At 37.9% G+C, this 22,913-nt stretch overlaps 1 protein-coding gene across 2 annotated transcripts; it reads right to left on the bottom strand.

Annotated features, from left to right (window-relative positions):
- Positions 1–1,056: 1,056 nt before the first annotated feature.
- Positions 1,057–22,252, bottom strand: LOC143718606 (uncharacterized). Of its 2 annotated transcripts, none has more exons than XM_077209625.1 (3): positions 22,171–22,252; positions 21,520–21,656; positions 1,057–2,660 (listed from the first exon to the last, which is right to left on the bottom strand). In XM_077209625.1, the coding sequence occupies exons 2-3, from the start codon at positions 21,602–21,604 to the stop codon at positions 1,177–1,179; spliced, it is 1,569 nt and encodes a 522-aa protein (XP_077065740.1). In that variant the 5' UTR covers positions 21,605–21,656; positions 22,171–22,252; the 3' UTR covers positions 1,057–1,176. The 2 variants fall into 2 exon arrangements, with proteins under 2 accessions (XP_077065740.1, XP_077065741.1); XM_077209626.1 differs by lacking the exon at positions 22,171–22,252 and adding an exon at positions 21,848–21,872.
- Between the last annotated feature and the right edge of the window lie 661 nt (positions 22,253–22,913).

Below are 22,913 nucleotides of genomic sequence, written 5' to 3'. Positions count from 1 at the left end.
GTATTAAAACAATAAAAGACCTGAAATTTTTCAGTTGGTGTGCAAAGAATTAAAATATATGAAAGTTTAATTTTTATCATTACATTATGGAAAATAATGAACTTTATCACAATATGCAATTTTTTTGTGAAGGACCTGTAAATGGATACACATATTTATACATTATACATATTTATACATATACTATTTATTACATATATAGACTTGTTTTTATCTAAAGTAACTTGTTGTAATTGCTCTCTGTCAGGTGATATGTGCAGATATATAGCATGCAGTCTACAGACTGCCATTTTGAATCTGCCCTGAAGAAGGCCAAAGAGGCCGAAACATGTTGGCATATGTTTTTTAATGGATAGCCAAGTTTAAATAAAGGCTTTTTAAACTTATATTCCTTTTGAGTGCCTCAGATTTACTATTTATTTGGGAAACATTTTGGATCTCCAAGCTGAAGAGCACCAAAGGAACACACCTCTCAACACCCAAGTAGCACTCCTAGTAACTCATTTGTGGACATGTTGTATTTCTTGTTTTGAGTTGAGATTCTCTGAGGATTGCTCGAGAACTCCCAGCTGAAATAAAGAGCATTTGAAGGACATTTACTGAAGTCTGTCTGTCATTTAAGCTGCGCAGCAAAGAAGTTAGGGTAAGAGACTCGGCCAGTTGTCGAAGGTAGACGCAAAGAGCTAGAGTATAAAGAAGTGGTCAGTGTCGACTGTAGATGCGAAAGATTTTTTGGTCAGTGTCGATTGTAGACGCGACAGATTTTTTGGTCAGTGTCGATTGTGGACGCAACAGATTTTTTGGTCAGTGTTGATTGTGGACGCAACAGATTTTTTGGTCAGTGTCGATTAGTAGACGTGACAGATTTTTTCATTAAGTGTCATTTAGTAGACGCTAGACAGTCAGGGATAAAGAAAATCGATTACATTTGACAAGTCCGCTGCTGAGGTATTTTGAACTTCTTTTAACCCTTAAGCAAAGAGTATATCGGAAACACTTATGTGAATCTCAAGGTTTGCCTTGTTTCAGCAAGTCTTTTCATAATGGCCCATGAAAGTCTTTTTACATGATTTATTGATTTATAGGAGTTATTACATTAATCCTTAAATGATTAAATGTATGTAAAACTCATTCCACACTGAAGACGTATAAAACTGTTCTCTCATACATGAATACTCATGTGGTACCTAAGTGTTTCTTTATATCTGAAACTCTTTCCCCATGACCACATATAAACAGCTTTTCTCTAGTGTGAATGTTCATGTGCCTGTTAAGGGTTCCTTTTTGGTTGAAACTTTTTCTACATTGTTTGCAGGAGAAAGGCTTCTCTCCAGTGTGAATTCTTGCGTGGTCTTCAAAGTGTCCTATTTGATTGAAACTCCTTCCACACTGAGGACAAGTGTAGGGTTTCTCTCCAGAGTGGATTCTCAAGTGATCTTTAAAGTGACCTTTCTGATTGAAACTCTTTCCACACTGAGGACAAGTGTAGGGTTTCACTCCGGAGTGAATTCTCAAGTGGTCCTTAAATTGTCCTTTCTGAATGAAACTCTTTCCACACTGGTGGCAGGTGTATGGTCTTTCTCCAGTGTGAATTCTCATGTGCCTGTTAAGGCTTCCTTTCAGAGTGAAACTGGTTCCACACTGTTGGCAGATGAAAAGGCTCGGTCTAGTGTGAATTCTCATGTGGGCATTAAGGTTTCCTTTTCTGTTGAAAAATTTTCCACATTGTTGGCAGGTGTAAGGTTGCTCTCCAGTGTGAATTATCATGTGGAATTTAAGGTTTACATGTTGATCAAAACTCTTTCCACACTCTGGGCAAACGTAAAGCTTCTTTCCAGTGTGAGATCTCATATGCCTGTTAAGGCTTCCTTTTAGAGTGAAACTTATTCCACACTGTTGGCAGGTGAAAGGCTTCTCTCCAGTGTGAATTCTCATGTGGACTTCAAGGTTTCTGTGTTCAGTGAAACTCTTTCCACACTGAGGACATGTGTAAGGCTTCTCTCTATTGTGAATTCTTATATGCCTGTTAAGGATTCCTTTTTGGTTGAAACTTTTTCCACATTGTTGGCAGGTGAAAGGCTTCTCTCCGGTGTGAATTCTTAAGTGGTCTTCAAAGTGTCCTTTCTGTTTGAAACTCTTTCCACACTGAAGACACATGTAGGGCTTTTCAGTGTGAATTTTCATGTGCCTGTAAAAGCTTCCTTTTTGAGTGAAACTTATTCCACACTGTTGGCAGGTGAAAAGGCTCAGTTCAGAGTGAATTCTCATGTGGACCTTAAGGTTACCTTTTTGGGTGAAACTTTTTCCACACTGAGGGCATCTGTAAGGCTTCTCTTCATTGTGAACACTCATGTGCCTGTTAAGGCTTCCTTTTTGATTGAATCGGTTTCCAACCTGTTTGCAGGTTAAAGGTTTCTCTCCAGTGTGAATTCTCATGTGTGCTTTAAGGTTTCCTTTTCTATTGAAACTCTTTCCACACTGTTGGCAGATGAAATTGCTTCTAGTCCCGGATTTTTGAGGCATTTTTCGAGAGGAAGTCTTTTCAGTCTGTGAGCAACTAAAAGTTTTTTCTCCAGTAATGAAATTATGATGACTGTTATATTGATCTTTCCCTTCCATTTCATTAAGTACTTCAGTCTCCTCTTTCATTGCCAATAGGTCTAAGGCAAAGAAAGAGAAAAAAAATGTTAACTCCAGTTTAATGGCACAAAGCAACAGGCACAAAGCAACAGACTTCCAAACATTTATACATGTAAAGTATCAAAACCAACTGCAAGAGAGAGAGCCCAGCAGAACAAAATAAGAGAAAGCAAAACACATGTAACAATTTAATGTTTAAATATCAGAAATAAATATTTAATGTTTAATCATTAAAAAAAAAAGTTTAATAATGTTTATTTTTTCAGAGAAAGAAATTCAGGCAGGATATAATGCTTTTGCCATCTAATTGTGTATCAAAGTAAAATAATTACAAATGTCTTTGAAGAAAAAGTAGTAGTAGTAGTTTTATTTATATAGCGCCTTTCCGTAGCTTAAGGTCTGTTAGAAATGGAAATGAAATGGTCCAAACGAAAAGTGCCCCAAAATCTTGGTTCTTTATTATGAACAGATAATACAATAAACCAGCGCTGGTTGGAGTAGAAGCTCAACCCAATATCCTTTGTCTAGGGTTTATATAGTGAAAGTCTTAAAAGAATACAAGTCTAACCAATAAAATCAAACATTACATCATAGATATCATATAGACGTTATATAACAGCTTCTTAATATGGGCAGTATCCTGTTAGATTTCCACAGGATCCTTAGGATCCTAGGAGCTTTTCAAACACACAATGTATAGAAAGGAACGAACATTGAGAAAGGAGGGGCTGAGTAGTCCTCTCTTAATGGATACCAGATGTTTAGCTTAAACACAAAAGGAAAAATGTACAGACGTGGCAGTTTTGCTGCCTAGTATAAAAATCATACATAGACTATTGTTTTGTATGCTGAAGGAGAAAGATATTTCTAACAAGGTCGCTTTAGATTGTAATGTGTGTGCGGGTGTGTAAATGTAATGTACAATCACATAAGGACACAGTCACATTAGCCAAAATACATGTTAAATAGATATGTTTTTAGCTGAGTCTTGAATGTAGCCACATATTAGATATTATGAAGTGTAAGGGGGAGTGAATTCCATAATTTAGGAGCATTAACACTAAATAACCTTCCACCGAAAGTAGGGATGCACCGATACCACTTTTTAAGGGTCGAGTACGAGTACCAATATTTTTTTCCTGGTACTCGCCGATACCGATACCGATGCCTGTTGTACTGGGGGGGTTCTCGTTTTATGTGGCAATTTTCTAAGAACAACACAATGAGACTAATGAACGAATCAGCATCTTTATTTTCAACAACTTAAATAAACTTAAAAAAATAAATCATTCTTATTGTGCTTAACACAAATTTTCAAAGCCCAAATTTCACAGTGTCCAATAACCTCCAAAGGGCAAAACCAAGGACATAATGAATGTAATTTTTACCTGCCTGTCACAAAGTTGTCAAAGTGCTAAAGAAATCACAGACAACAAGACAATCAAGATTGTCAACAAGTGCCAAAGAAATCACAGAACAAATGTTTAACATAACACTGAGTAACAATGTAATCACAGCCGAAAGTGTAAAGTGAAATATTAGAGTGTACTATTAAATCTAGCAACACTATAACTGCAGGAAGAGTGTTCATAAGAATTAAGAAATATAAGCTAAATATATACGTGAGGTATCGGTCTTTGGTATCGGGGTATTTTTACGTGTACGAGTACGAGTACAAGTACATGAGCTTGGTATCGGGCCCGATACCGATACTGGTATCGGTGCATCCCTAACCGAAAGTAGACAACCGGAAACGCGGGATGAACTATAAACCAAGTTCAGCTGATATAAGGGACCGGGCACAGCGCTAAGAGTGAAGTAGATCAGAGCGATATGGAGGTGCAAGACCATTTAATGCCTTAAACGTTAAAAGTAATACCTTAAAGTGAATACGTGATGCCACGGGTAGCCAGTGAAGGTGTAGGATTGAAAATAATCCAAGACATTTGAAATGAACATTTGCTTTGCAAGACATTTGCTTTACTGTCTTCCACCCCCTCTTTCTACCACAAGGACCATTTGGAGTTCTTAAAGGTGCAGAGGGGCTGATAGTGATCCAGGCCTGCAGGCCCAGATGTTTGCACTCCGGAGGTCTATGAATTGTCACACCTTTAATACAATGGGGGAAGTTTTAACTATCTGATTGGTCAGTTTAAATGTCTCACATTTGGGTTTTAGTCACATGTTCAGGGAAAAGATAAAAGAAGATTGCAACTGTTGTTCCGTCTCTTTTATGCTCTGCCTCTCTTATTCTCTGGGTCCCTTTCTTGGGGCTCTCTATTTACCTCCTCTTACATGCTGGGTAAGATTATTGGTATAAATTATCATCTCATACATCTATTTTGCAACTAACACTAAGTGTAACCATAACCATATTTTGTCATTATACCTTTTCAATTACAACTAATGTGCTAACTAGTTTTGATTTGGTATTGACTTTAAAATGCTAACTATTGCAATACAATATTGTCACTCTCTATAGCAACGCTCTCCCCCATATTAAGCTATTGTAACTGCGCTTATTTCCGTCGTTGGTATAAGTGGCAGTGGGTGGAATAGACAAGAAATGTACAGTTTTCTACCATCTTGCTGACAACGTTTCTTTAGTCATTCGGCAGTCTTGCAGCTTGAACCCCTGCAGGAAATGCACCCTTACAGAGGTTATGAAACAGAGGAGTAATGTGAGCAGAACACCCGGTAGAGGTGAGAGCTCTTGCTGCTGAGTTTTGAACATACTGTATTTTTGGCAGACCAAGAAATAGAGCATTGCAATAATTCAGACGTAATGTGATTAATGCATGAATTAAGGTTTCAGCATCAGCTAAAGTGAGAGGAGATCGAAGACGTGCGATATTACGAAGATGGAAAAAAAGAGTTTTTAACAAGAGAAGAAATATGAGATATGAGAGTTGAGTCGATTAAGACACCAAGGTTATGAACAGATGACGAAGGCTTAACATGAACTCCATCAATATCAAAGGACAGTTCCTTCCTTTTGACTGAGGCAGCAGAGCCTATCACCAATATCTCAGTATTTTTATTATTTAATTTGAGGACGGGCCCTCTCTTGTTCAGTGTATTTATAAATGATCTTCCAGATATTTGTCCTGAAGTTCAAGTACAAATGTGCGCCGATGACGCTGTGATATATTGTCCATGCGAAATCAAATCAGAAAGCAGCAGCTGTGCTCCAGGGAGCGATGGAAAGTATCTCAGATTGGATGGTACAATCGCGATTGACATTAAATTTTAGCTAAGCTGTCAGCATGTTTTTTTTCAATAAGGAATACTTCTCACGCTGTGCCGGAAATTAGTGTAAAAGGAACAAAGATTCAAGAAGCAGAGTCTGTCAAGTATTTAGATGTTGTGTTGAATAGGACACTGCCGTTTAAAAAGCATGTTTCAAAATTGATAAAAAAATGTAAAATTTAATTTATCGCAGTTCAGATTCATTCGCCCCCAAATGAGCACAGACGCAGCTAAGCTCTATATACATGCAATGATATTTTCACATCTTGCATACTCCATCACAACTTGGTCTCTATCAACGAACTCTGTGTTACAGCCGCTTCAAAGCTTGTATTAACAGGCACTTATAATTTTAGGAAAAAAACCATATCACTACTGTTTCATATCACTACTGTAACATTGTGAAGAAATATAAATTATTAGCTTTTGAGAATTTTGTTTTGTTTTCAGATGTCAATTTAGTATAGAAAATTCTTCATGCCCCTCAGCCCCAGAGAATGTTTGTGAAATCTTGTGAAGAGGTAGGACTTAGAACAACGCGAGCCTCCTCTAGAGGAGATTGTTATGTCAACTTCAGGTCCTCTACCTTTGGACAGAATTGCTTCTCTGTGAAAGCTGCAGGGATGTGGAATGTGTTGCCATTAACTGTTCGTGAGAGTAAAATACCGTGCAACAGTTTAAACTTAATTTGAAGAAGTGGTTGAAAGACGGTCAGATTTGTGAACATTAACACAAAATTGATTAATTGGGGTATTTTAAAAAATGTAAGAAGGTAATATTAAAAGAAAAGAAAGAAATGAGAATTATACTGTAAATATTGCAATTTCATGTTTTTATTGAGGTGATCCTTTTGCTGGTGCTGCATCTGTATTTTATATTGTAAATGTATTCATTAGTAAGAATGCTCTTTGTCCACTGTATAAACCTTCTGTCATTTTGCCTCTGCCCAAGGACTGCAGATGAAAATTAGCTTAAAGCTATCTCTGTCTTGTGTAACACATTTGTTGTGCAATGCCTCTGTCAAATAAACAATTAAATAAATAAAGATTATGACATTTAGAAAATATAGCATTGGTGCATGTTGACCCCTGGAGTGAGTAGCAATAGTTACCTGTTGAGTTAGGTTGAAAGAGTCCAGCACAGAAATCAATTATTTGCATTGTGCAGTGTCCACAATAATCCACTGCAGCTTGTACACAAGCTGTATGTCACAAGTTTCCAGATGATTGTACGCAGCAACATTTACCACCTCAACCTCTTGCGCCGGCTGCACGACTTCCACGTGAAACAGAGCTAAACCACTCCAGCAGTGAGAAACACAGTACTACAACAAAACATTCGACCTGAGCTATCATAGTAACCAGTGTTCATTTTGTCAGCAAATTTTGATTTAGTTTTAGTCATAGTCTTTTGACTAAAATGCCATTTAGTTTTAGTCATATTTTAGTCATCTAAATTGTTTTAGTTTTAGTCTAGTTTAAGTCGACGAAATACAATAAGATTAGAGTCGACTAAATCTACAGTAGATTTAGTCGACTAAAATATAATGGGTTTAGTTAAAGGTGCATTGCGCAACAATTCACTTAAAAAATACACGTTTTCTAACCCATACATGCATAAACAATTGCCTGATGGGCTGAATGAGCCCTTCTCTGATCACTGCAATTGCCTCTATAATCCAGTAAAATAAATAAGAGGGATTCGGGTTCGAATTTGAGACTGGGCGTGACGTCATGCGCGTTCACGCTCACCAGGCTATGTCTCGCAGGTTTGTGTATTTGCCGGCGCCGCCATTCTCCGCATCAGCGAAGACAACTCGTGCGTCAAAGGTAGAAGATGGATTCAAAGAGACTGGCTTGTAGTCCGTTCCAAACCCCAACGCAAACTCCACGTAAAGTAAAGAAAAGAACATTTTTGTCTAGTGCCACCAAAAGGTCCAAATTGGAGTCAGACAGGCGTCGGAGTAAGACGAGAGTCAACCTCAATCAACAAATGGAGAAATCTCCGGTCTGCTCTTGGTCTCAAACGGGATCCTCAGTTGGCTTTTTTCTTGATAAAACGGTAAGATATAGCCCAGTCTCTAATGTTTGATACGGCCAATCTATGTATGACAACAAATGACGATGCGTAAAATGTGTAATGCTTTAGCGTAAGCTAGATACATGTACAATCAGAATTGGTTTTACTACCATTGTTAGTGAACAGTTTCATAAACTAGGAATTGTGTTCGGAAGAATAGTACAACATGAAACATAAAACATATCCAATAAAAGATGCTAACTATGTTTTTGTGTATGACCTACCGGTAACGTTAGCCTTGTGTCCATTGCTAACATGCTAAGGTGTTCATGTCATTGACCAACAAGGAAGAACGCCGTTGCATTGGCTATATTGTATTTTTCGGTAAAAATAGTAAATTTTTCACGTGAATGTGGTACATTTTGTATGTAGTATATATGAGGTATGTGGGAGCTCGTATTCTATCAAAACGAGGAAAACGTAAAATATTTTGGTATTGTGATAAAATACATGTTTTATTCTGAACATTGCAGGAAGGGAAATACAATGGTAAAGGGGTAAATATTTTTACTTTACTCATACTGTTTAGCAGACTAACTATTTACTAAATAAAGTATTGACACATTTCACATTAATGTTTGTCAGTGTGTATTGTCCCTGTCAAAATATCTACTAAATAAATCAGCGCTACATGTAGTTTAGTGATTAGCAAAACAGTTCAAGATTCTTGAGTGTAATTGAAACATGCTGAAAAAATGACCGATAATTAGACAGACATTTTGAGTAAATTATAACAGAAAAAGGATGTATTGTTATTGGAATATTCTACTTAGCAGATCTATAACAGGCTGAACCCCGCAAGTCTTCGGCGGATTAGCCTGTTTGGCTTTTATGAAAACGTCATGGTGATATTTGATTGTTTATTACCTTGAGACATTTGAGTGAACGTTGTTGACCAACCGTGTATGGTATGATTATTATTTTGAGCTTTTGCGAAGTAATCAATTATATTGTTCATGAACGTGTTTTCATAACAATACAATCATAGGTGGATACAGTAAAAACATAAACAAAGTTTACTACTACCCCCGTTTTTCCCCTCACACATAAGAGTAATTTACTCAAATGTCTTTCCTTCCATATATTTGAAATGACTTGCAGATTTATAACTTTATTACCACTGAAGACATTTTGGCTGTACACCAAAGATCTGTGCGGCAGATGCTCCTTTAGTTATGAACAGCTCGTGCTCGTACATGCGTGCGTGTGCGTGTGGTCCATGAGCGTGCACAACTCTGGAACTCTGGTTGCAGTTTCGCTTGTCGCCAGAGGGGGCGTAGTTCTGCAAAAACTCAGAGACTTGCGTTTTGCACCTTTAAATTGTAATGCGTTAATTTAGAATTTCTCAAAAATGTCCAAACCCATATACTCCCGGAGAAAACATGTATTAACCTATTAATATGAATGACTTTTAGGTTTGAACATGCAATACAGACACAGATTTAACTATTGTGACTTAAAAAATATCTTAAAATTATATAAAACCACTTCTCCTAAAGTAAAACAGTCTTCTTTTCAATGAATGATATATGCACTTTATAACTACTTCCACACATCATTCTTTATTCTTTCAAGCAGACATATTTATTTGTATAAATTAAATATAATTAATCCTTATTAAAGCTATTAGCAAACAGTGAATGCTTTTCTCTTTTTTCTTTTGTTACTTGATAAATATTGAAGGACAGACCGCATTAGGTTTTTTGCCACTGTCACTTTAACCCTTTATAGGGCACTCATTGAAATATTTGGAAATTCTAAATTTTAACCACAGAAAGCTAATGGGGGATGTTAAAGGACATTTAAATAAAAAAAAAAGTTCTTAATTTTTTTCATCTTTGCATTGCAAATCAAGGTCAATTAAGTTACCATATATGAGCACTTGCCTGTCTAGGGTAAAATAAATTACAGAGAGTGAATAAAAAAAATTAAAAAAATGACAAACACACACAAACTGCGAGGAACATTTATTTATTATAGGCACAAACTGCAAGGAACATTTATTTAGAGACATCTCTGTCTTGAGGTACTGATACTGGCATCTTGTGGAGGGGCTCTGGGAGTACAGGGTCCGGGGCCCTTTCCTAAGGGCTATCCAGTCCCTGTACGACCGGAGCAGGAACTTGGTTCGCATTGCCGGCAATAAGTCAGACTGGTTCCCGGTGCATGTTGGACTCCTGGCAGGGCTGCCCTTTGTCGCCGGTTCTGTTTATAATTTTTATGGACAGAATTTATAGGCGCAGCCAGGGGCCGGAGGGTGTCAGGTTTGGGGACCACACGATTTCATCTCTGCTGTTTGCGGATAATGTTGTCGTGCTGGCCCCATCAAGCCAGGACCTTCAGCATGCACTGGGATGGTTTGCAGCCGAGTGTTAAGCGGCTGGGATGGGAATCAGCACCTCTAAAATCTGAGGCCATGGTTCTCAGTCGGAAAAGGGTGGCTTGCCCACTTCAGGTTGGTGGAGAGTTCCCGCCTCAAGTGGAGGAGTTCAAGTATCTTGGGGTCTTGTTCACGAGTGAGGGAAGGATGGAACGGGAGATTGAAGACGGATCGGTGCAGCTTCTGCAGTAATGCGGTTGATGTACCGGCCTGTCGCGGTGAAGAAGGAGTTGCAAGGCGAAGCTCTCGATTTTCCGGTCGATCTACGTTCCTACTCTAACCTATGGTCATTAGCTTATATTTGCTCATAATTGTGTTTTATCACAAACCAATATTCAGTAATTAAAATCAATTCACACAGAACAAGGCCTCACACTGACAATAAGCACCTGTATATGCCATTTAACTATAATTAAAAAAAACATACATTCATAAGGCATATGTCTAAAAATGGACACTTGCTAGTCTTAGGTAAATGGGGCATATGATCAAATATGGTGCATTTAGTTTTCAGCCAAACATTAAGCTAATTTTTACAAATGCTATGCAAATAACAACAATCTTAATCTTTCACACAACTATTCAACCAAATAATTTGTGAGTTACATCAACGTACCATGTTTAGTTATGATGTTATTCATGCGCGTAATTTGCACGGGGGTTACGGGGGTCATGACCCCCTCAAAAATCAGACCCAGCTAATATAACCCCCCCAAATATCATCCCATCATTCAGATTAAAATAAATATAAAATATTCCGAATGGATACTTTTGTTCGTTTCTTTATTAAATTCATTTGACAGCAAGAAAGATAGTATCATATTTTAAATAATCTGTAATGTCCACCGCACCGCACCGACTACTTGGTATTACCCAACCCGCTTTCTCTACCACGTTTGTACACTATTTTGCGCAGTCACTGGGATGAATGGTTGAAAGATGAAAAGGACACTGAAAGGCAGCCAGAAAACAATTTTTCATTGTTGGTCGACGACACCAGCCAAAAAGAGGAAACATCCTGACCAGACGGAGGTACCCCATTGCTAAATTAGCTGTTAAGTTAGCTCAGCGTTTCTCAAAGTGTGGGGCGCGGGCGCGGCCCACTGGTGGGGAATCCATGACTAGTGGGGCGCGACAAACAGTTTTTGTGCCCATCTTTTTAATTCCTTTATTTATTGACCGTACACTCAAAACAAAACAAAGACACATTTAAATGTAATCCTTACTTAACCTTTTCACACGTAAGTTTAAAAGTTTTTCAAGGAGACCGTTATTGATCGTAGTATCACTTTATGGTTCCCATGGAGACGCGCCATTCATTGCTGGTCACACCGCAGCCACAATAGCTGAATGCCTGATGATCTGCTTTTATTTCCTTTTTTATTCAAAATTTCACAAATTTGTTAGCTATAGCAGGATATATCTGATATTTCGATTGTCAAATATGTGCAAGTGGATGTGTTTTGTGTTGTTCAAACACCTTTATAACGATCGCGACGCGTTAGTTGATCTGTATATGCATAACGTATTTTAGGTATCTTTCAATTTGAGATTATAATTATTATTATTATTATTATGTTTTTTGTTCTTTTTGCATGGAGTTTGCAAAGTGACAAAAGGAATCAAAGCACAACTAACGTTAGTCCACACTTGTATTTTCTCACTTTCTGAATTTGATGTTATTAGAGGCTAAATGCAAACACAAATTTTTTTATCTACTTTGGAGTCTTATTTCATGCAAAGTGATAATATAATTGCACTTTCATTTTCTCTATTTAAAAGTTTTTAATGCTGTTATTTGATGTTCAGTTTTTAAAATGTGATGTTAATAAAATACATTTTAACAGTTAAACTTAAAGCCTAACTGTTAGTTTATTAACATTTTGTTGGGGTGATTGGAGACAGGTGGGGCTCGGAACCCATTTCCTACCTCCGAAGTGGGGAATGGCAGAAAGAGTTTGAGAAACACTGAGTTAGCTGATGATTTGTTTTGTTGACTGGAGTTGGCTGGCTAGATGTTCGTTTGCCAGTGTCCTATATGAGGTAAAGCCAGAGGGTGCCAGGGACTGTGTAGAACCAATGTCACTGAATTGTAACTTAAGTTGCTGTTTGCTTCAATACAGTCACAAGTATAATTTCCTTGTGACTAGAGATGTCATACATTGACAGCTAGCTGATATGGGCTAGTTCAGAGGTTACACCACTCCTTTTGAGCGTGCACGCCTGTACTGTACACTCATACTGACTACATTTGTTGCACACTTGAAACAAAATGTCTTCAAAAGTATGTAGAAGGTGGTTACATTCATTTCCATTCCAGTAACTTCACACATTACATTTCCGTGTGCACTTGTAGGCTATGCTTCTTTAATTTCTTTGTTCCTACTATTTAGTTTATTTTCTTGAACTGCTATTTCTTATCCTGGACTGCCACCTACTGGATAGAAAAGGCAACAGCCTAGTAATTATGTTAATAAAAATCTACATGTTTGAATGGCCAAAAAAAGGATAAATCATAGGTGGTATTCCACACATTACTTTGGTGTTAGGGTTACTCTGAGATGTCTCTGCACATGTCATTGAAAGTGAGTGGTAACTTCAGTCATTTGCATTTATCGTGCTAAAAATCTGACACCAGACACTATGCTGAACCAAAGGGAAAATTATAATAAAAGAGAGACACGTTGAACTTTAAAGTCTATAATGTTGGTTTGGCTGTTAATTGATTCACTCATCTGCCAAACTTGTCTTTAAGATATGTTCATAGCAAAAATGGATGCATGTGATTAATTAATCAGAGTATGTAATTAATTCGATTATTTTTTAATCGATTGACAGCCCTAAATATTATTATTATTATTATTTTGTAGCAATCTTAATGTGCTAGTAAGTGGGCAAAAGGTGTTTAAAATGCTTTCCAACTTTTTGGTGAGGGAACATGCATTCTCCAAAACTGATTAGGATATACCGCCTCTCTCAAACCATTTGAACATTAACTGAGATTTTTATATATATCAGGAAGAGGGAAATGGCCAAGGAGGCGATAAGAGAGAGACAGGTGACCAGAGCGAGAGAGAAGGAGGCGACAGAGGAGGTACAGAAATTGTAGAAGGAGAGAGAGAAGGTGGTGACAGAGAAGGTACAGCAATTGAAGAAGGAGAGAGAGGAGGCGACAGAGGGTCAGGTGGCCAAAGTAAGGGAGAGAAAGCACAGAGACAGGCAGCGCAGGAGGCACAGATGACCAGGTAAGAGACCTTAACAAAATTGTGCCTGCAAACATACGTTCTGTGAACTGTGTGTGAATGGTGTCAAGTACCTTATAAAACTCAACTCTGTAGTATTCCATAAGAGTTTTAGGACTGAAACCACTTGATTCTCCACTATAGCGCTTGGGTGGTTGTCGAACTCTTGGCATTGTTATGGGTTTTAAGTCTAAAGTCTTGACTTATCTTGACATTGACATTGCTCATTGTGCCTAGTATTTTGTTTTGAATGAGAGGATGTGTGTAAAGTAAGTAATTTGGTTCCTGTGGTTTCCTCACAGAGGATCACATGATGAGGGCAGCAGTCAGGCAAATGAGCAGGTGAGAACGTAACAATTTAGCTGTGTATAGTGTCATTGATATGTACAATACATTCATTTAATAGGATTGTTATTTCAGAGAGTAACACGTTTTCATGTCATGTTTAAACACAGGATATTGAGTCCCATGTCAGGGACCAGTCGAACACAGACAACAGGGACAGAGAGGGATTTGATGTTTCAGACATCATCACCTGCACAAAGCCTGCACAACCTGATCCTAAGTTTATAGTAGTGCAGAAGCGAGCTAACTGTGTGTTGTCTTTTCAACAAAAGTGGTTCACAATTTTTCCTTGGTTGCATTACAGTGCCACTTTACAAGGGGTCATATGTTTTCACTGTGCCAAGGTTTTTTTGAATCAGTCAACATTTGCAAGCAAGTGTGACCCTGCCTTTGTAAGTGTAGGCTTTAGAAATTGGAAAAAGGCTATCCAGAAGTTCTCAGAACATGCAAAAAGTCAGTTGCATATCCATGCCATGAACATCTGTGCACAAAAAGGTAACACTGTGGCTTCACATCTTTCTTCAGCTGTTGCCAGACAACAGGAGGAAGGAAGGTATGGATTGATGAAGATTGTAGGCTCCATCAAATACTTAGCTAGGCAAGGTTTAGCTCTACGAGGTCATGTGGAAGAGAAGGGTAATCTATCCCAACATCTGAAAGAAAAGGCAGAAGATGACCCTGCTTTTCAGAAGTGGTTAGTGACACACAAGCAGGATTACACAAGTCCTCTAATTCAAAACGAAATACTAGGCATAATGAGCAAAAACATTGTAAGAGGAATAGCTGACACTATTCGATGCCTCCCAGTCACACAGTTTGCCTTGATTGTTGATGGGACACAAGACACATCAGGTCAAGAACAAGAATCTGTAGGTCTTCGTTATGTGGATCATGACTTAAATCCTCATGAGGAATTCGTTGGGATGTATTCAGTGCCTGAGACCACAGGAGAATCTCTTGCAAATGTAGCATTAGATGTAATCTGCAGACTAAATTTGCCATTGTCAGCACTGCGTGGGCAGACATATGATGGTGCAGCGAATATGTCTGGCAAATATTCTGGAACACAGGCTCACATTAGGAAGAAACAACCACTTGCTTTATATGTGCACTGTGGAGCACACTGTTAATTTGATAGCACAGAAGGCATGCACAGCTTCTATAGTTGTGCGAGATGCCCTTGACTGGGTTCATCAATTAGGAGTTTTGTGTGGACAGTCTGGCAAATTCAAACAGATGTTTCATCAGATTGCGATATCTGACCATGGAACCTCAAGTGGCCTGAAACCACTCTGTGAAACTAGGTGGACTGTTAGACATGGTGCCATCCATTCTGCTTTAACACAGTATGACTCTATCCTCACTGCCTTAGAGGAAATGGCAGGGACTAACTCTCCCACTGCAGCCACTGCAAATGGTCTATTTCAGCAGTTTATGAGAGGCAGTACTGTACTTGGTCTTGTGATGGCACAAGCAGTTATTGGAGAGCTAGAGTGTCTCAACAGGTCTCTTCAGAGAAGGGCACAGACTGTTTCTGGCATGCAGGCTGCTGTTTGTAAGGTTCAGTCTACTCTCAATGGCAAGAGGAGTGATGATGCCTTCCAACACCTTTTTGACAGTTGTGAATTCTTTAGACTTAGAACCCATAACAATGCCAAGAGTTCGACAACCACCCAAGCGCTATAGTGGAGAATCAAGTGGTTTCAGTCCTAAAACTCCTATGGAATACTACAGAGTTGAGTTTTATAATGTACTTGACACAATTCACACGCAGTTCACTGAACGTTTCCAGCAGGGTGGTCTTCTTACCCTACAAAAGCTGGAGAACACCTTGCTTTCTGGAAAGATTGATCCGGTGGTTCATGACTACCCAGAAATTAATGCCCAGCTGCTGGAAATCCAGCTGCCTATGTTCAAACATAATTACATGTACAGTTCCTGTGGAGAGGCTACAAACATTCTCAAAGATTTGCCAGTAGAGGTGCGAGGCTTATTTACTGAAGTTGAAACTCTGATCAGATTACTCCTTGTGGTACCAGTCTCGTCCTCTGAGGCAGAGAGAAGCTTTAGTGCTCTTAGACGATTAAAGACTTGGTTACGCACAACTATGACACAGCAGAGGCTGAACCATGTTGCAGTGTGTCACATCCATCATGACAAATTGGACCTCTTAACTAAGAAGTCAGTGTGTGCACAGTTCATTTCTTTTACACCGAGACGTAAACAGGTGTTTGGTGCTTTTATCTGAATGGTATGTGTATTAAGTTGCTGCCTAATATGTTGTAACATACCTTAAAATGTGATTTAAATATAGGCCTTCTTTTGTATTTACATGCTTTTATTTAGAGTTTGTTAGTGGATGGTGAGTTTTGGTGATGCCCACCAATATGTGAAATCTGTTCAGAATAAAGTTGCAAGCTGCACTCCAGTGTGCTACCCTGTATTGTGTAATGTATTTAGAGTTGAATTGTACATAATACATTTGCTGCATGTAGGTGCCAATACAGTAATGCAATTGATTAATCTTTAAGTTCTTTTTTTTTTTTTTTGCTGGCTAGTGTTTAAACACTTAATTTAGCTACTGTGTCATTGTGGCATAAATAGTCAAGTGAACAGCTGCATTTACGTTAAGTAGCCTAAATCAGTAAAAGTATCACACTGTATTTCTAATACAGGAACGGCAAATTAGCATGTTACCTTTTACACAAGAAAATTATTATAAATAAATTAATTAATAAATATCCCGCGAGTTTAACCCCCCCAATGGTAGACCCAAAGTTACGCCCTTGATGTTATTACTATAGCTGTGGGAGAAGGCAGGTTCAAAAAAGCAATATTTATGATTTCTGCAAGATGGCTGTGTTTGAGGTGCTCCAGGCCACTGCTGATTGGTCAGATGCCTTGATGTCAATATCTGTCAGATAGCTTGATCTCCCCTGATTGGCTGAGAGAAAACCACATGACTCTAGAACTCCAAATGGAGGCAGGGGGAGGGCATTTTTAATGTGTGCGGAAGTGACTAAATATGGTTACTTGCCTCATAAAGGGTTTTAAGACATCAGATCATGTCCAATGACATGCAGATACAATTACACTGATGCACAGCAGATACAATTACACTGATGCACAACCGATACACTCACTCGCCGTAGTGTACGTCGTAGGCTACGCACGTAGGCGACGCCGTCGTGAGCATTTATACTTTTATTTATGCGTTATGTCTGTGTTGCTCTGCAGTAACAGCGCCGAAACGCTAGTAAATGTTCGATAATGTTTATGCGCCAAAAGCGGAACGAAACTCATTTGAAGCGCGCGCCACACGGACCATTTATCTGCTCGGCTCAAAGTCCAAAGGGCAGCACGCAGCGCGAGCTCACCAGAGCAGAGGCGTTTACTCTGATCGTCTCGCTCACGAGATCCAGTGAGAAGCGCTCGAATTCAGTGAAGAACACAAATGTCTCAGTGATTTAAACCAGTTTAAAGGCAGATGAAACAGCGCTGACAAACAGGAGAAACACTGTGCGCAACGATACAGACAGAATCTGAATTGATACTGAATCCATTTACCATGGATTAACTGTAACGTTAGCCTAGTAATATTAACTGCACCATGAAATGTGGATATACATACTGAATTGTATTATATTATAAATGTAGACAATGTATTAAAGGACTAATGGAATGTAATTACAGTATTTAATAATGTATATAGGCTACTGTTTTTCATACAAATACCATAGAAACCATAAAGTTACATTTTGCCATGATAGTGAGTGAGGTGCTAACGTTATAGGCTATGCCTGGTTTTATCTGTGGTTATTATGATCTAAATGCATGATACTGGATGACCAATGGTTAATTTTAATAAAACTCAAACAGTCAGAATATTACATTTTACCAAATAAAAATGTGGTCTTTACATTTTTTTAACAGATGTTACTGTTTTTACTAATGAACATAAATTTAACATAGTAAATCTGCATCCTAACTCAAGCTAATACTACTGTCAACTCACTGTCAAATATGCATGTTCGAGACAAAACATGTAATATTAATATTGCAGCCTGCACTGCAAACTGTGCTGAAGATACATCCCATCAAAGTCAGGCAACACAAACCTGTTTCAAGACTTGAAACAATATCCCCCATTAGCACATGCAGAAACTAAGAAATATATTTTTCTATTCAGATATTTATTTTGTTAAGGAAAAATGACAAATGTTTGAATGTTCTACCTCAGATTTGTGAAATGTTCACATGTTTGGCAAGTGTTTGTCATGATATGTTCTGACAATAAAGAGTAGTTTAAAACCACAATTAACGCTCTGGTTTCTACAACTTTCACTTAGGAGCAAAAATCTGCCTTTAAACTTGAAAGAAATAAAGATTTGACATTTATCGTGATAATTATCGATATCGACTGATATAAAAAATGATTGTGATATTTTTTTTTTGGTCATATCGCCCAGCCCTATGACCAATCAGATAGGCGGACTATGGGCCCTATTTTAACGATCTGAAATGCAAGTGTCAAAGCGCAAGTAACTTTGTGGGCGGATCTCGGCGCTGTTGCTATTTTCCCGGCGGGATAAATGCCTCTTGCGCCTGGCGCAAATCTAAAAATGGTTGGTCCGAAGTAGCTTCATTATTCATAGGTTTGGTTTGGGCGTAACGGGAAACAAACCAATAAGAGTGTCATATCACATCCCTTTAACAGCATGATGAACGAGGTGCGCTTGTTCCATGGCGCAATACTATTATAACGGCGCATTTACCAGCCGCGCTTCAGAATCGGTTCACAGCCGAGGAGATCGATGTTCTCGTCAGGGCCGTAGAAGAAAGAGAAGTGACATTGGGGAATGGACAAACCCACCCAAATTAGCTTCGGTTAAACATGCATATAATAATTTGGGTAAATGTGTAAGCTTTATGCCTATTTGCATCGTCATGGACACAACAATGATCGTCTCGTGTTTTAATATTTTTCCTTATAATAATGTGTCATTTGCAAAAAGTTAAATGTTAAATGCATCTGTGTGGATGAGAGAATCATCTACAGTGTATGCGCGTTGTTCACACTCTGTATTATGGCCAAGCATGCGCGCTTAAATAGCATCTGAATGTACGCGCAACGCGCCACTGACTTTAGACTAGGTTTTTTCTGGTCAGTGGCGCAATTGTTTTATAGAACAGCAAAATAGCATGAGGGAAAGTTTGCGCCGGAACACGCCTCCTCTTTGCGCTGAACGGCCCCGGGGAGCGCAAGTGTATTTCTGAGTTAACCGACGTGTGTCTGTGGAGGGAAAAGTCCGCTTTGCGCGGGTGCAAAATAGGAATGATACATGCGTCAGTGTACAAAATCATTTGCGCCGGGTGCAAGAGAGGGCCCTATATGTTCACAGAAGCTGCTGAGCGCGAATTTTACCAGAGTGACTGACGCTTCAGTTTATGGTCGTCAAGTGCGAGATAAGATGCAAGTAGCTAAACTAAACATTTCATATTTGACAGTTTTTTTAGGTCATAAATGTTAAAGGAATGACAAAAATAATCAGGCAAACTAATATACTGAAAATAGGCTTATGTAACGTGATTCATGTTGGCCTAATGTAATAATTAGTTTACTGTCATTGTGAGGTGACAAGAAACAATAAAGCTGTTTGCATCATGTTAGGCACAAGATTAATAATGAATGTGTACATGTTGAGAATTAATATAATACAATTTGTAGCCTTCAGTAAATTAAAAAAGTTCATTTTTAGGAGGGGAAGAGACCAGGGCAAAATGAGGAGACAGAGAAAAAGAAAGAGTGATGGATATGAGAGAGCAGGTTGAGAAATAATCTACTGCCACTAACATGTTTTTAAAGCTATTTCTTATCCCTTTTTGCCTTCAAATGTCTTGAAATGCACATATCAGAGAAATAAAAAATGTGAACCCCCTGACAACCTTAAATTTAGGACCTCTTTGATTATAAAGCCCTGTCTACGGCCCTGTGTTAGGAATAAGATCAATAATGAATGTGTAAATAGTGTGAATGAATTTAATAAACTTAGTTAGGCTACCTAGCTTTCCTAGTAAATTTCAGTAAATTAAAGCGTCTGAGAAAATGATTCATACACCAACCTATCAGTTGACCCTATGTTTACTTTCTTCACTGGCATAAGGAGAGAAAAATAATCAGCTGCATGACATGTTTTTAAAGTTATTGTTATCCAATTTTTTGGGATATGTAGATCAGAGAAATAAAAATTCTCTCGAACCCCCCTAACTAGCCTACCTCACATCCGGGACCTCAGAAATTATAAAACCCTGCCATCTGCATGTTAATGAAACTAGTTAATAGTAAGCATTAGACCCTAAACTAAAGTGTTAACTTTTTTAATCATACCCTCATTGGGGGCTGAGCCACAGACTGATTCATGTTCCACACTGGTCACACAAATTTCAGTTCAGTTAGAACCAGATGCATATTTGTATTGATGATTCTAATTTGGTTATTTTATATCCAATTGTTGATATTTGCATTTTGAAAAAGTTTTTGATTGATGTTTTGACTCCTAACCAATTTTCTACATTAAAAATTGCTTTTTATTTGGGCTAGTAAAAATCATTTCGGGCTACCAAAATCTGAAGACTGCCTGCCCGAAGGGCTACCAGCAATTTTTAAATTTTGCGAGCCCTGTATGATTAACGATGCTAGCCCTGGCACAAGTCATGCACTGCGTAGACATGGTAAACATCTCAATTTGTCTAAAGTAGCCTTATCACCAAATGGTATCACGCTGAAATATTCTAAAGCCTTGTGTGTTCATTCATTTTCGATAATTACAATGTGTTCACCATAGTATTTATTACACAAATGCAACAAGCTACTTCTCCATTGCATATCATGTCTTGAGTCCTCGGTCACTCAACACGTTTAATAGGCGTTTCCTCTCGGGAGCAAATAGAGTGTTGCGCATGTGCATTTTTAAAAAAATTGGAGAGGGCGGGTCTTCTCTAAAATTCGGAAAGATCCTCCGCTATACCTTTAATGAGGGTTTACTGTGTAAACTGAAACACTCTTGAGACATGACGCAGTGTGTTGGAATAAATATTGTCCTCTCTCCTGAAATGTCTCTTTCTGTGATTGCACTGTGAAGACCACCGTCTGCTAAAGAGGAGATTTTGATCATCTTACTAATGCCCTTAAAAATTGTGAAGCAAGTAATGCTTTTAATGTTAATTTGTTAGACAAAAGTAGAAAGAAATCAAAGTTATTATTAAGCTTCAGATGACCCAAGTGATAAAACATGAAACACGTTATTGACTGTGATTGGATTATTTTAAACAATCATATTCCTTTGAACTCTTTCCCCACCAGTTAACAGTTAGTGCCAGCATTTTTGATAATTTATTTATATAATAATTTTCAAAAAAAAATTTATGGACCCCGAAATATTTAGTTAAATAAAAATATAAGCGCTTTGGGTCAAATAAAAGCACTTTAATCATGATACTCCTTTGACATTCTTTAAAAATATCATTCAGTTCTGTAGAGCTGGGCATTTAAATTCGGAGTTCAGCTTTGATAGTGAAACCAACCTGTTTGTTCCTCAGTTTCTTCTTGTTTAACTCTGAATGTTTCTTCAATCTTTACGTCTTCAATCTCCTCTTTAATAAACGCCATCTTTAAAATAGTGCATCACGTGGATCTCAGCCGCTTAATTTCTGTGTCTGTCCTGTTTAAGAAGAGAATTAACAGAAATAAAAATAAAATGAAGAGCTGATTCGGTGGATTTAGTAGTTCAGTTCACGAAGAGAGTCAGTCAGAGTGAGAGTTAATGGACTTAAATCACCTGAATAAATAATAATAATACATAAAGTTCACGTTTATGATGTATATTTCGTATTCAATTATTTGTACTTTTACACTGTTTGAGCAGCTGGTGACGTCATTTTACGAAGCAATTGATTCAACTGACTCGATGTTTCTCAGTTTCTCATCACTTCTTTCCAGCACATGAATTCGTGTTTACCAAAAACTGATTCACGTTATAAAGAGCGAAATGAGATGCACCTTTTCTGTTACTCGTGAGGGAATGCGATTTACTCCCCAAAATAACGCTCATTATTGTTAAATAAAGCATTGCATTGTTTTTTTCAAGAATGGTTAATTTATTGTACATAGCTTGTAAAAACGTTTGAATTAACGGAACGGTTTGCATTGATTTAAACACTGATTAAAACACAAACCTTAAGGCAGCCGAATCACAACAGAAGCACGAGTGTGGCGCAGCCTGATGACGTCACATAACCAGACCAAAATAAAAGTCCCGTTCACACACTGCTGCTGCTTTTCTTTTGCAACCAAAACAATATTAGGAACTGGCTGAGAGTATGATTCTGTCTATTTGGCAAACATGTAATGATATTATTTGGGTGCAGAAACCATCTATACCAGATATTACAGTATTAAAATGCAAATAGCTACAAATGTTGTTAAGTTAAAAATACATGTTAAAACAGTATGAATTAATAAATAAAAGTTAATATTATGTGTCATTGTGGGATTGGCAATATGACCAAAATCATACTTCAAGATAAGACAATTTAACAATAACACCATGTCTGTAATTTCAGTTCTGTTCAGGAGGTTTATTTAATGTAAACTGGATTATATTAGAATAATTTATCACGTGTTTACAGTATGATCAGCTGATTTGGGTTATTATAATCCTTTAAATTTATTAACAAATTGACATTTATCAATTTTACAACAAATACCATGTTTTATAGAATGATACATTTTATTGAAAGGTAATTTTGTGACACTACAATAAGAACTGAATGACTGATTTCCATCAACACAAATAGAGTTTGAGAAAAGCACAGATACACATTGTCACTCATCGTCAGTGGTTAAAGTGGGATTTGGCAGGTGGGGGAACCCTCAAATTTTGTGTAGGTGCAACAGAAAAAAATGACTCATCGTCGGA

Source organism: Siphateles boraxobius, unplaced genomic scaffold (assembly GCF_051911475.1).
Source record: "Siphateles boraxobius isolate OS27281-9 unplaced genomic scaffold, OSU_SipBor_1 61, whole genome shotgun sequence".
Taxonomy (NCBI): domain Eukaryota; kingdom Metazoa; phylum Chordata; class Actinopteri; order Cypriniformes; family Leuciscidae; genus Siphateles; species Siphateles boraxobius.
Note: the sequence above shows the minus strand (reverse complement) of the source record. Positions and strands in the feature narration are given on the sequence as shown.